This window comes from Oreochromis aureus, linkage group 7, assembly GCF_013358895.1.
Source record: "Oreochromis aureus strain Israel breed Guangdong linkage group 7, ZZ_aureus, whole genome shotgun sequence".
In the NCBI taxonomy this organism is placed as follows: domain Eukaryota; kingdom Metazoa; phylum Chordata; class Actinopteri; order Cichliformes; family Cichlidae; genus Oreochromis; species Oreochromis aureus.
Genome location: NC_052948.1, coordinates 43,141,629 through 43,152,935, shown reverse-complemented (window position 1 = coordinate 43,152,935; position 11,307 = coordinate 43,141,629). Strand labels below are relative to the sequence as shown.

Genomic DNA, 11,307 nt, shown 5'->3' with positions numbered 1-11,307 from the left:
ACGCTCTTCTGCAATTAGAGTTACAGACTTTCTCTTCGACACCTCTCTAAATTTGTGCTTTAAGTGAGATTTATCTGCTATAACAACCTAAAAATGAAATAAAGGATGACTTTGAAAATCATAGCATCAGCTTGTTTTCTCTAGATATCCTGATAACGTCATTAAATTAAATGTTTTTATGCAAAACAGTAATGCACTAAAATCTGCTAGTGTGAGGGCTCAAAAAGTTATAGTGATGTTCACTCAACTTTTGTCATGAAGCGCTGTGTGCAGGCAGGAGAAGGACCCAAACACAAACTCACCAGAATGGGGACTTAACTCAAAATATAGCTTTATTAACAGAACAGGAAACAAGGCGATACAAAAACAGTACAAAGGTAAACTGGGAAAACTAAACTGACGGGGAAGCACGAGGAAAGTCACACAGCTCGAGGGAGGGAGGACGCGACGTGGAACTGAGGGAGACGCGGACATAAATACACAGAAGGATAACGAGGGACGTGGGAACACACGGGGAACACGGCTGACACTGATAATCATAACGAGACAGGGCAGGCGCAAACACAACATGACGTATACTGATGGGAGACTGTTAAAGTAAAACAGGAAGTACACAGAGACGCAGACAGGAGGGAGAGAGAACACGGGAAGAGCACAGACATAACGGGCTGGGAAAACATGGAATAAAACACAAGGAGGAGAAACGAGGCATGGGAACTCACAGATACATGGAGGAGGACACATGGGGTAAAGACACGAGAGGAAATCTATTAAACTAAACTGAACAACCTAGGAACCATGGAATTAAATAAAGAACAAAATACAAAAACACAAGAAAACTAAGGGCGCTGGGTCAAAGTGACCCAGGACCATGACAACTTTACTGTGCAAGGCATAACTTTTCATTACTTTACAGTCTCAAACTTTACACAAATTCAAATGACACATTAGTAGATTAAAGTGATACACTGTAAAGTACAGTAACCATCGGGTGTACTGGTTTTGGTGTTTTGGGTTCCTGCCTTCTGGCTTCCCTGCACCTGTGGGTTATCATGCACCTGAGGCTGTTGACTTCCTCTTCTTAAGGAAGCGATTGGATCGTTGTAATCACTGCACTTAGTGAAGCCTGGCTCAAATGCCTTAACTTACCTGCTTCTCTTTGTGCTCAGATTGTCTGGGAAACTGCTTGAAGAGGAAACGTTTGGAGATTGTTTTTGTGCCGTGTGTTGTTCAACCCACCTTAAGTACTTGATAAACATCGGCAGATCTGGACACACTCCATTTGTAAGTTAGTGGCACACTGGACACAGGAGTACTAAACCAGCATGTTTCCACTCCTGTATGTCATTCAGGTACATGGATGATGTATATCAGTAGTTTAGTATTGCATGGTGGGTTTTTAAAAAATCCTTTTTAAGTGAATTAGCTTAAAAATATCAAAGTGACAAAAAGCAAAGCTCACCTCTGAGTGAAAGGGAAATAAATCTTCAGGTCTATCAGATCCAAATAAGGAGAAGCAGCACATCTTCAGATTTCACAGGCTGTAGCCAAATTATCTTTGGTGCTTTCCCTTAACGTACTTTTTAAAACTGTCACTGATTAACCTTAATGTTTCAGCTCACACACTGGACACTCTGTCTTCTTTTCCTCTTACCATGCCCCTCATTTGCCTTTTACTCTCACAGCTGCACTCAAATCTGAACAAATTTAGTAACTGATTTATGCTGCTAGTTATGCAAATTATAAAAGAAGTCCTTGTCACTGATAGGAAATCAGCTTTAGTGGACAAGGTGCTTTCCCGTGAGAAATAAATTGTATACTTTGATGTCACAAATGAGGAAGACCAAAGCAAAGACCACCTTTGAAGCAGTGTTTTTGGAACCCCCGCATTTCTGGAGGTGGTTTGTGTTCTTTTGTTTGTAGAAACTAACTTTGGATGAGAACCATATGACAAGTTCAAACTCAAGGACTACAAACTCTGGGAGAGAGTCCAGAAGCTATCAGACTCCCGGATTGTGAAACAAAGCATACTATGGGAATGACTGATGGATCCTCCCACCTACGCACACACAATATACATGCTTTTAATTACAAGTAGTATCGCTTTTTGCAGAGGTAGGGAAGAAATAAGCCATGTGTGTTTGCTTTATTAATTACACATTTACTGCAGTTTCTCATCTGTTCTCCTGCTGAGATCAGAAACGCATGGATGAATGGAATAAACTTTGAACTGCTGCTTGCACTAACAAGCTCTTCTTTCAGCTGACATCCGGAGCTGGCTCTGTGCAGCCAACAAACACCACTAGATGGAGCATGTATGCTTTCCAAGAAAAGAGCAATCCACTGCTCACTAAAGGCTTGATTTCATGCACATCTCAGGAGAATTTAAACAATAGTTCAAGTATTTGGTGTACTGTATTTTTATTACACAGAAATAGCAGTTTTAGTCACAATTTATTTTGAGTGGAGCAAATCTACTGAAATACAATTGTGCTATACTTATACTCTAGCTCATGCAATTAATAGGAGAAAAATCATTTTTATTTGACTTTATTTCACTTTTTATTTGTACTCAACAACAATTTATTACAAACGAACAGATTTTCACACTGTAGTTATGAAGTCTTTAAAATGTTTTATTGCTACTTTCAGCTCCAGAGAAAATCCAGCACTCCCTGTTTTGAAAGTTGAGTGAATGAATAAACTCCCTTTGCTGCCAACATGAAACATGACTGTAATGCAGTGTGTTTGCTAACCTGTGGAAGCTTGCGTTATGCATTTCATGTCTGAGAAGGCCCAGAACAATCAGTAATGAACTGGACTGTTGGTTCAGAAAACCCTGGAGTGCAACCTATCCCAAAATATGTGCAAACACTTTGAGATGATAAAACTGCAGCTATGTTCTCACGTTGTCTTATCACATGTACATCATGTTCAGCAGGGGGCTACAGCACATGCCAGTGGCGTACATTCAAAAGCTCCATTTTAAAACTTGGTGATAAATTATTCCTGGACTGACATGAAAGCAGCATTTTAATGCCGCTGCTCACATACTAGGTGGACGATGTAATGGTTGATAATTCAAAGGTAATCCATAAAAGCTTTACGGGTGGATTTCTCTTGTTTAAGGGAATTTCAGATTCATAGTCAAACCTGTTGAGGAATTACCCTCGGTTTAGATGAATGGGAAGTCTTTAATGTCTTCTGCTTTCCAAATTCTGTAGAAAATGTCTGTGACATTTAACTATGACGCCAAACTAAGAGAAAGAGGAAGAATACATGTTTATATATACTTCTTGGCAAAAAAAGGGTTGTCAAATAGACTGGACTAAACAAATAGGTACAAGCCTTGGGGTGGACTGGAGGTCTAGGTTTAGTAACACCAGGTGCCCAAAAATGAGGCCAACCATGTACCTGAACATACCGAATAACCAGGTTTTTCCATCAGGGATTTTTCTTCTTCCTGATGCCATATTCCAGGATGATAATGTTGGGTTTCAGCTGGCTCAAAATGTGAGAGACATCATTTTTACACATGCATTGGCCCCCACAGAGTTTGCATTTTGACCCGACTCAGAATTTTGGGGATTGTTCAGGAGAAAACTTTACACTTGGTGAAAACATAATGCAATTCTGGACAGAAATAAATGTGACACTGCATAATCTTACCAATGCGACATCATGACAAATGTGTGCTGCCATCCAAGCTAAAAGTGGACCGATGAGACATGAGTGTGTGAGTGTTGATGTACTTTAGGACTCCTAAAACATTTGAATGATTCTTTGTTTAGTGTGATGTGTTGTTTTTGCTCCTGCATTTTTTTCTTGTTCAAACTTTGTGCTCGATTTTCATCTTAACGAGAATACCTGAAGAAATATAATATTTATACACCCAACGGCAGTGTTACACCTCTGATCTTTGTTTTGAAAGGCAGAGAAACTAAACCCCAGCCAGTAAAAGTATTTACAATAAGTAAATATACTTTGTTATTGTCCACTATGATTTTTGAGACAGTAGCCAAGTGTCACAAACTGCACAGACGTGAGGCTCCAGAGGTAAATGTCTGCATAGTGTTTCAGCGTCCTCTACAAACCAGAACAACATCCTCTGTTATCTGACACTCCCGTGTTTCCTTTAGAGGGACAGACAGGAATCACAGATGGACAGCCTCAGGCTCTGCTCCTGCAAACATAAAAATGCCTCGCAAGCAGAGCCACAACTAGCCATCAGGATGTTGATACGGTGGTGCCTCTGACAGGCCCGTACAAGGAATCGTTCTCATCTGTACGCAGCACTAAAAACTGACATGGAAACCAGCTGCTGAAATTGGAGCTCCTTGAAAATGTTTAAAGTATTCCTGATGAATGAGAGTACGCATGTGCTTTCCAGGCAGCGTGACTTAGGTGCAACTTGTGGTGGGAGGAATATATCTCTTTAAAGCATATATATATATATGTGTGCATGTCATACAAACATCAAATATACCTTATGCCCCCATAGATCTGACACACATCTTTCCAGTCAGATGAGTAAATTTCCCAGTTATAAGAATAACACAGAGTATAAAGCACCGGTAAAACCTGAAAAACAGAAATGTGGGTATGTTTTTCCATGGCAGGCTTAAAACAATGAGGGACTGTTTAGTGTTACTACAGAGTATCGAATGAATGTTTATGGTGTGAAACCGGTCCTTTGTGTTAACGAACCAGTGATTATACTGGTCACACGTTCCCATGAGTGCCTTGTTTTGATTTTCCAACCCTGTTCTAAACTAGACAAGCGAGCTGTCAAAACTGCAGCTTGACAAAGTCAGCGTGGATGGATGTGGGTACACGGTAAAGGAATGACTCGCATCAGAGTAAATAAGGGCGATCGCTCCCCGTCTTCTTAAGGAGACAAACTATGTTCGCAGAGCGATCCAGATGCTTCGCCAAACAAAATTATTTCTCATTTTAGCGAGAAACAAGTCCACAAAAGGCAAATGTTATTCAAACTGTGTTTACTTGTGAAGGAACAGCAGGCCAACATCACTTTCACCTTAGAATGGAGCCAAGAGCTCATGAGCCAAAGTCATATTTGAGTAAACTTTCAAACGACTTTACCGCAGTGAATTTCCACAAAGGTCAACGTCTTATCTATCAAATCGAGGATGTGGACAGATTTTCATTTCTGCTATGCAGCTGAGTCACTCGTTTATTTTTATATCAACAATAAAAACAGGAAGGAGCGCGAATTCAGGGACGGAGTTGCGCAAATGAGTAAACATTTCATTTCTGTGATCAAAGGTAGTAATTTACTCTGCATGTTCCAAACACACTCATGCACACAGTCTAATTACCGTCTCACAGACACACACAAACCAAGGATCCATTTCATTAATGTTCCCCTGTAAACACAAATACTCTGAATTTCATGAATAACAGCACTGAAAGAGAACAGACCACATTAACACTGGCAGGATAAAGTTTGAGCTGTATTCACAGACAGCAGTTTTTAAAAAAAAATCATCAACCTCCACATTCAAAAGAATTCGAGATGTATTTGGAAATGTAGTGCACACGTAGATGCTCTCTGTCTGCGGGTTCTGATGCTGTGTTACAGTAAACAGTCATGCCCACTTGCTAAAACCAATACAAAAGGGTGGCAGCCACCCATATATATAAAAACAAACAAACAAAACTCATGCCACAACAAAATCTGATCTGTCCGTGGGAGCGTAACAGAAGAAAGAGAAAGAAAAAGCAGAACTGCTTGTAGTCTACAAAACTGTGAGAACATCTTCAAAATAGGGAGTTTCCTTCTCGTTTCTTGTCTGATTCATAAACGGAATCAGTCGATGATCGGCATTGGACGAAATGATCTGGGGCTACAGTCCTGTTTGCTGAGAAAAAAATAGATCCTCTGTACACCGTCTGTGACTGAAGGGGCATAACGAGCCCTGATAGAGGCAGTAACCAGTTCATCAGCAGCTCACGCCCAAACTCTGTGTGCTCCTGCCAGCATGTGTCCATGCGTGCATCAGGGCTTCTGTCGGCACATCGGCACGGACCTGAAGCATCATTCAGTATGCTTTATTAGCTTATCATAACTGGTCGTGGATTTAATAAAATAACTACTGAATAAATGCAGAGTCCCAGCTGTAGCAAAACTGAAATCATATTTAATGTAAACAGAATTACTTGAATTTATTTCCAGATAAAACATACATATCACAAAAAAGCTCTAAGATTTTACAATAAAGGGCAGAAAAAACTTGCTTAGTTAAAACAAGAGAGGAAAGACTCAGGAATGAACCGATACGTAATCAGTCGTTCATCAGTGCTCTCCCACCCGAACTTCTGACAATTATTTCCTACAGAACCAGCCGGAAAATACTATATTAGTGTATCATTGGGTGAAACACCTGGGGGTAACCATCCAAAGAGAGGGGCAGTGCACAAGAGAGGTGAAGAAGAGGGTGCAGGCAGGGTGGAGCAGCGAGAGTGAAAAGGAAAGTTTACAGGATGGTAGTGAGACCTGCGGTGGTGTATGACTTGGAGATGGTGGTACTCATAGTTTGGAGATAAAGTTAGAAGCAATACTGAGATGGTTTGGACATGTGCAGAGGAGGGATAGTGGAGATAATGGACAAAGGATGCTAATGATGGAGCTGCCAGGGAGGAGGAAAAGAGGAAAACCACAAAAGAGATTCAAAGATGTAGTGAAGGAGTAATTGCAGAGGGCTGGTGTGACAGGATGCTAGGGATTGGGTGGGATGGAGGAGGAGGAGGAGGAGGAGGACTGGTTCATAATCATACATAAATTCATCAACTCTGATCCAAATATTCATCAACCCTAAACAATAACTGCTCATTCATTACTAAAAATGTCAAATTAATATTTAACATTTGTTACTCTGTCTGTGTTGCCTCAGCAGTTCCTCATTACTTCTCTATCACTTTGTGTTTCAATCAAACTCCTCACTTTGTGGATAATTATGAACTAATCACTAATATAGTGTCTCCAGCTGGCTCTAGTGAATAATTACCCAGTGTACAGTCTTGGATCAGGAGCGCTGATGAACGACTCATTACAGTCAACTTGTTGCTTATACTTTCCACACTCTTTCTTCTCTAAGTAAGTTAAATGTTCCTGTTTCTTAAGTGTTTCCTATGCAGCACATATAGTTACTTACATATATATCAGACCCTGACATATTCAGGCAAGGAATGGAAAAAAGAAAGGATGTGCTTGGAGAAAGTGAATTAATAACACTCCCCTCTTCCTCAGCAGCTACTGCTGATGTGCCCTCGTGCAAGGCACTTAATCCACAGCTGCTCCAGAGGACACTGACAGATAACGGAAAGCTTCCAAGAGGGACAAGCACACAACTTCAGTAAGATGAAGCGCTGGAAGCTGGATCAGTTCAGACTCCCCTGGATAAATGAAGGATAAATCAGTCCACAAACATATTCTTACACACAGCTGTCTGCATCACATTTAGTTTCAGTAGTCAGAGCATCCAGAGGGACACACAGCACATTTACTTATTTTAAAGTTATTTTCAGAAACGTGTGGGTCACTGTAAGCATCTTCTACCACACTGACATCGGCTAACGCAGGAGGAGCAAGGTGATACAGAGGGAAATGCAAGGCTGCCAGTCAAAAAGAAAGCAGCTCTGGGCGATCACCTCCCACAGAAGTGCACCGGCACATTTTTTGACATGCTTTCTTCTCCAAAGCCCCAGGCTTGAAGCTCCAGTCTGTCCTCCTCCTCCTCCTCCTCCTCTCTATCATCTTCCTCTATATCTCCCTCCTCGTACAGACTAGGCTCCTCCACAGAGGTCTCCATATTCGGGTTATAGCTACCGAATGCCTGCGCCTCACTGTACTCGTAGATGGTGGGGAGGCTGCTGCGTAAACCGAAGCGGCGCCGCAGTGCCACGAGCAGCGGCTGCGGGATGGTGAAGATATCCACATTGTTCCCCAAGTCAATCCAGGCCAGCGTGGGGAACTTCTTGGGCTCCTTCATTACATCTGTCAGGTCTTTCAGGATGGCCGCTGTCAGACGGTTGCCATTAACAGCAAGTATGGTGAGTTTCGGCAAGCAGCTGAGGTAGGGCAGCAGCATGCGTAAGCTCTCGTCCTGCAGTTCAGTGAAGCTCAGGTCTACGGCGGACACCATGTCACTGCTGCTCTGAAGGTAGAAGGCCACGCGGTGGACATCCCGGCCAGTGAGCGGGATTCCCGACAGGTTGACCACGTCTCCCGAAAGCTTCTTTTTCAGCGTGGTCTTCAGGCTGTTTAAAAGAAAAACAAATCATTATCACGATGTTCAAAACTTTGGTCTCCGAGGTACAAAATGGTCATTTGCTGCAGACATTAAATGTGCAAGAAAATGCTTAGTTATGCAAACACCAGTAGGTGTTACTTATTGATACAGACATTATTGATTTAAGGGCTCCGTAATGTAGACTCACAATGTTCCACTGCTGCAAAAAAGTATGCAAAAAAAGAAACAGCATTAGGCTGAGTTCAGCCATCAATAACACGCAGAAGAGAATTTGCATTTATGTTTCGTCCCGAGTCTCTCAGACAACAAATTTTGTCTCCGTCAGGCGTCAGGTGTTTTCAGCTTCGGGTGTCACCTGTTTTTTTCACCTCTGTGTCACCTCCAGTTCTACTAGTAAATAAAAAATTAATGCAATAAACCCACCAGAGACAAGAAAATTAAAATATTTGTGATTAAACAAACCGAGCGAACAAAGCAAAAGTAAACATGTTGCCCTGACAAATGGGTCTCCTTGCTATGATCTGGGACTGTAGCGTCACTCCTGGGACATGGATTATTTTGAAAACAGGGATTCAGTGGAAAATGTGGTTCTTTTGGGGATTAAAAAAAAGAAAATCAGGCCACTTGTGTTTGAAATATTGTGAGTGACAGGTTAATAAGCCACTGGAGTTGAGATGAATGCAGTTTAGAGATGAGAGTATTCACTGTTGAGTATTTATGCCAGGAGCATTAGGATGTGCCACATTTTGCAGTACGCTTTATAAGAATACAGACAGTGAAAAGTTGGGCTTTAGAGGCGATGATTACCTTCGGACTGGCTCCCTAATAAGTTAATTTAGCCAGCAACTGGCGTTAGCTTTAAATCTAATGTAGACACTTGAGAGATGCATCATCCCTCTCCACAAACTGTCGGCAAAAAGGCAAATACATGTACTTCCCTGAACTTTTCCCTGTCAGGATGTGATAAATGGCTGTTAGGATATTGTGTAGAGCAGACAGGAGGATAAAAGAGTTGATGATGTATGTACAAACAGTCTCGAAAAGGCAAGACACACAAGTGATAAAAGCAACACGTCACCATCTATGTCAGTCAAACTGTGGATAACAGATGTTAGGGTGAAACCATCTGAAAGGAAACTCCTACGCAGATAGGTCCATAACTTTTTGGACAAAGACTCAATTCTTGTGGTTTTGCTTCTGTAGATTGCCACGTTGGACCAAAGCAGTCAAGATGTGATTGAAGTGCCGACATTCAGCTTTAATTTAAGGGGTTTTACAAAAGCCTTACATTAACTGTTTACAGCCTTTTTTAAAAATAAACATTCCCCCATTTTAAGAAAGTTTATCCACAGTAACTGGACAAACGAACACAATTTTAAATATAAAATATATGTTTTTGATAGTTGGAGGAAATGCCTTTGACTCCCTGAAGTGTAGAACCCGTGGATGTTACCAAACGCGGTTTCCTCCTGCTTGTTTGTGGGTTTCTCTGCCTTTAGTTTTGTCTTCAGTTTTTAAAAAACCTGCCCCACTAGGTTGAGATCAGTTTACAGACTTGGCCATTGAAGAATATCCAATTTCTTTGAACTGAGAAACTCTTGGGTTGTTTTTGCACTTTGCTTTGGGTCATTATCCCTGTGCACTGGGAAGTGCCATCTGATCGGTTTTGCAGCACTGCTTCTTCTCTCAGCACTTACATCATCCATAAAAACTAGTGACCCAGTCCCACTGGCAGTCACACATTACCTCCACGTTTGCAGTATGCATCAATTCATCTTGTTTTCATCCAGATATCTGTGCAGGCTCTATTAGATTTTTTCTGGCAGTCTAATCTGGCATTCTTGTTCTTGACTGTAACCAGTGGTTTGCACCTTGCACCCTCTGTGTTTACATTCATGAAAGAGTCTCCTGATTTTAGACCCCATGCAATCTGCATGTTATAAGAATAACAGGAAGTACAGCATCATTTATAGGAACAAGTTTGTGGCAGTAAGGACGGACCCGACCACATATTTGCACTTTGTAATACTATTCCCGGTTGCTGCTCTTTTAACTCTCGGCTGCAGCTTTCCAGTTGCCAGCCACACATACGCCACAACAACAACAATCTCAGGTGTCAGTCTCCACTGCAGCCGCGCCACAAACCACACCCGCCACAACGTCATTGACCCATCACAGTCACAGAATACAATCAGAACATTCAGAGGATTATATAAAGACAAAACATGGATACTACGGAATCATTCCATCCAGCAGGAACACAGTGAAAGGTGAAATACTACTATCTGTAACTATCAGACTTCCAGATCTGTCATGGAATTGCTCAATAAAACATTTGCTCTGTAAAAGAATGTGGTTGAATATGCATAGCTGAGCTAAAAGGAGGAAACATACATGTTAGGGCAGTACAGGAGTGTGTAGACAGAGCCTGCTGCAGAACACTTATTTGTTTTTTTTGAAGAAGTCAGAGGAAACACATATGCCAAACAAATGGAGAATTAGTTAAAAAATCAACAAACAGCAGAAAAACGCTCTGTTTGAGCGACCAGGGGTTCATTCTGTTTTTGTCTTAGTCCTGTTTGCTTTTCCTCGCCCCTCTGCCTCCTCAGGCGCAGTAAAGGATTATCCCTACATCTCTCTCCGCTCTCTGGTCTGTCTGGGAGCCTCATAAATTGGCAGGCTGTGCTCTTTACATCTGTCACCCTCTCTGCTCGGTTAAGGGAAAGAAGAAGATCTGTAGCACACCGGGGCTGTGATTCGCAAGATTATTGATTTGAGGAGTAGGCTATAATTCATCTCTCCCTCCCTCATATCCTCACTCCTGCTCACTGCCTCTCACTTTCTTGCTCTTTTCTATTTTCTTGGCCTCTTCGGTTTGTTTTGTTCACAGCCTCACCGTCTCCCTTGTTCTAAATCTGATCTGCTGAAGCAGATGTATTCACCCCTTCATTCTCTCATTTTTGAATGGCTCCCTTCAAAAGGTTATTGAATTGCAACGACCAGGTACACCTAAACCTCTAATAATTAACAGATT

General features: G+C 41.6%; 1 protein-coding gene across 2 annotated transcripts in view; it reads right to left on the bottom strand.

Moving 5' to 3' along the window:
• Nucleotides 1-5,461: 5,461 nt before the first annotated feature.
• The window catches only part of lrrc75bb (leucine rich repeat containing 75Bb), a 39,915-nt gene continuing 34,069 nt past the window's right edge, over nt 5,462-11,307 (bottom strand). For both annotated transcript variants that reach the window (XM_039615938.1, XM_031742602.2), the window contains exon 5: nt 5,462-8,280. In XM_039615938.1, coding sequence (XP_039471872.1) covers nt 7,668-8,280 — 613 coding nt within the window. In that variant the 3' untranslated portion in view covers nt 5,462-7,667. The remainder of the gene's footprint in view (nt 8,281-11,307) is intronic.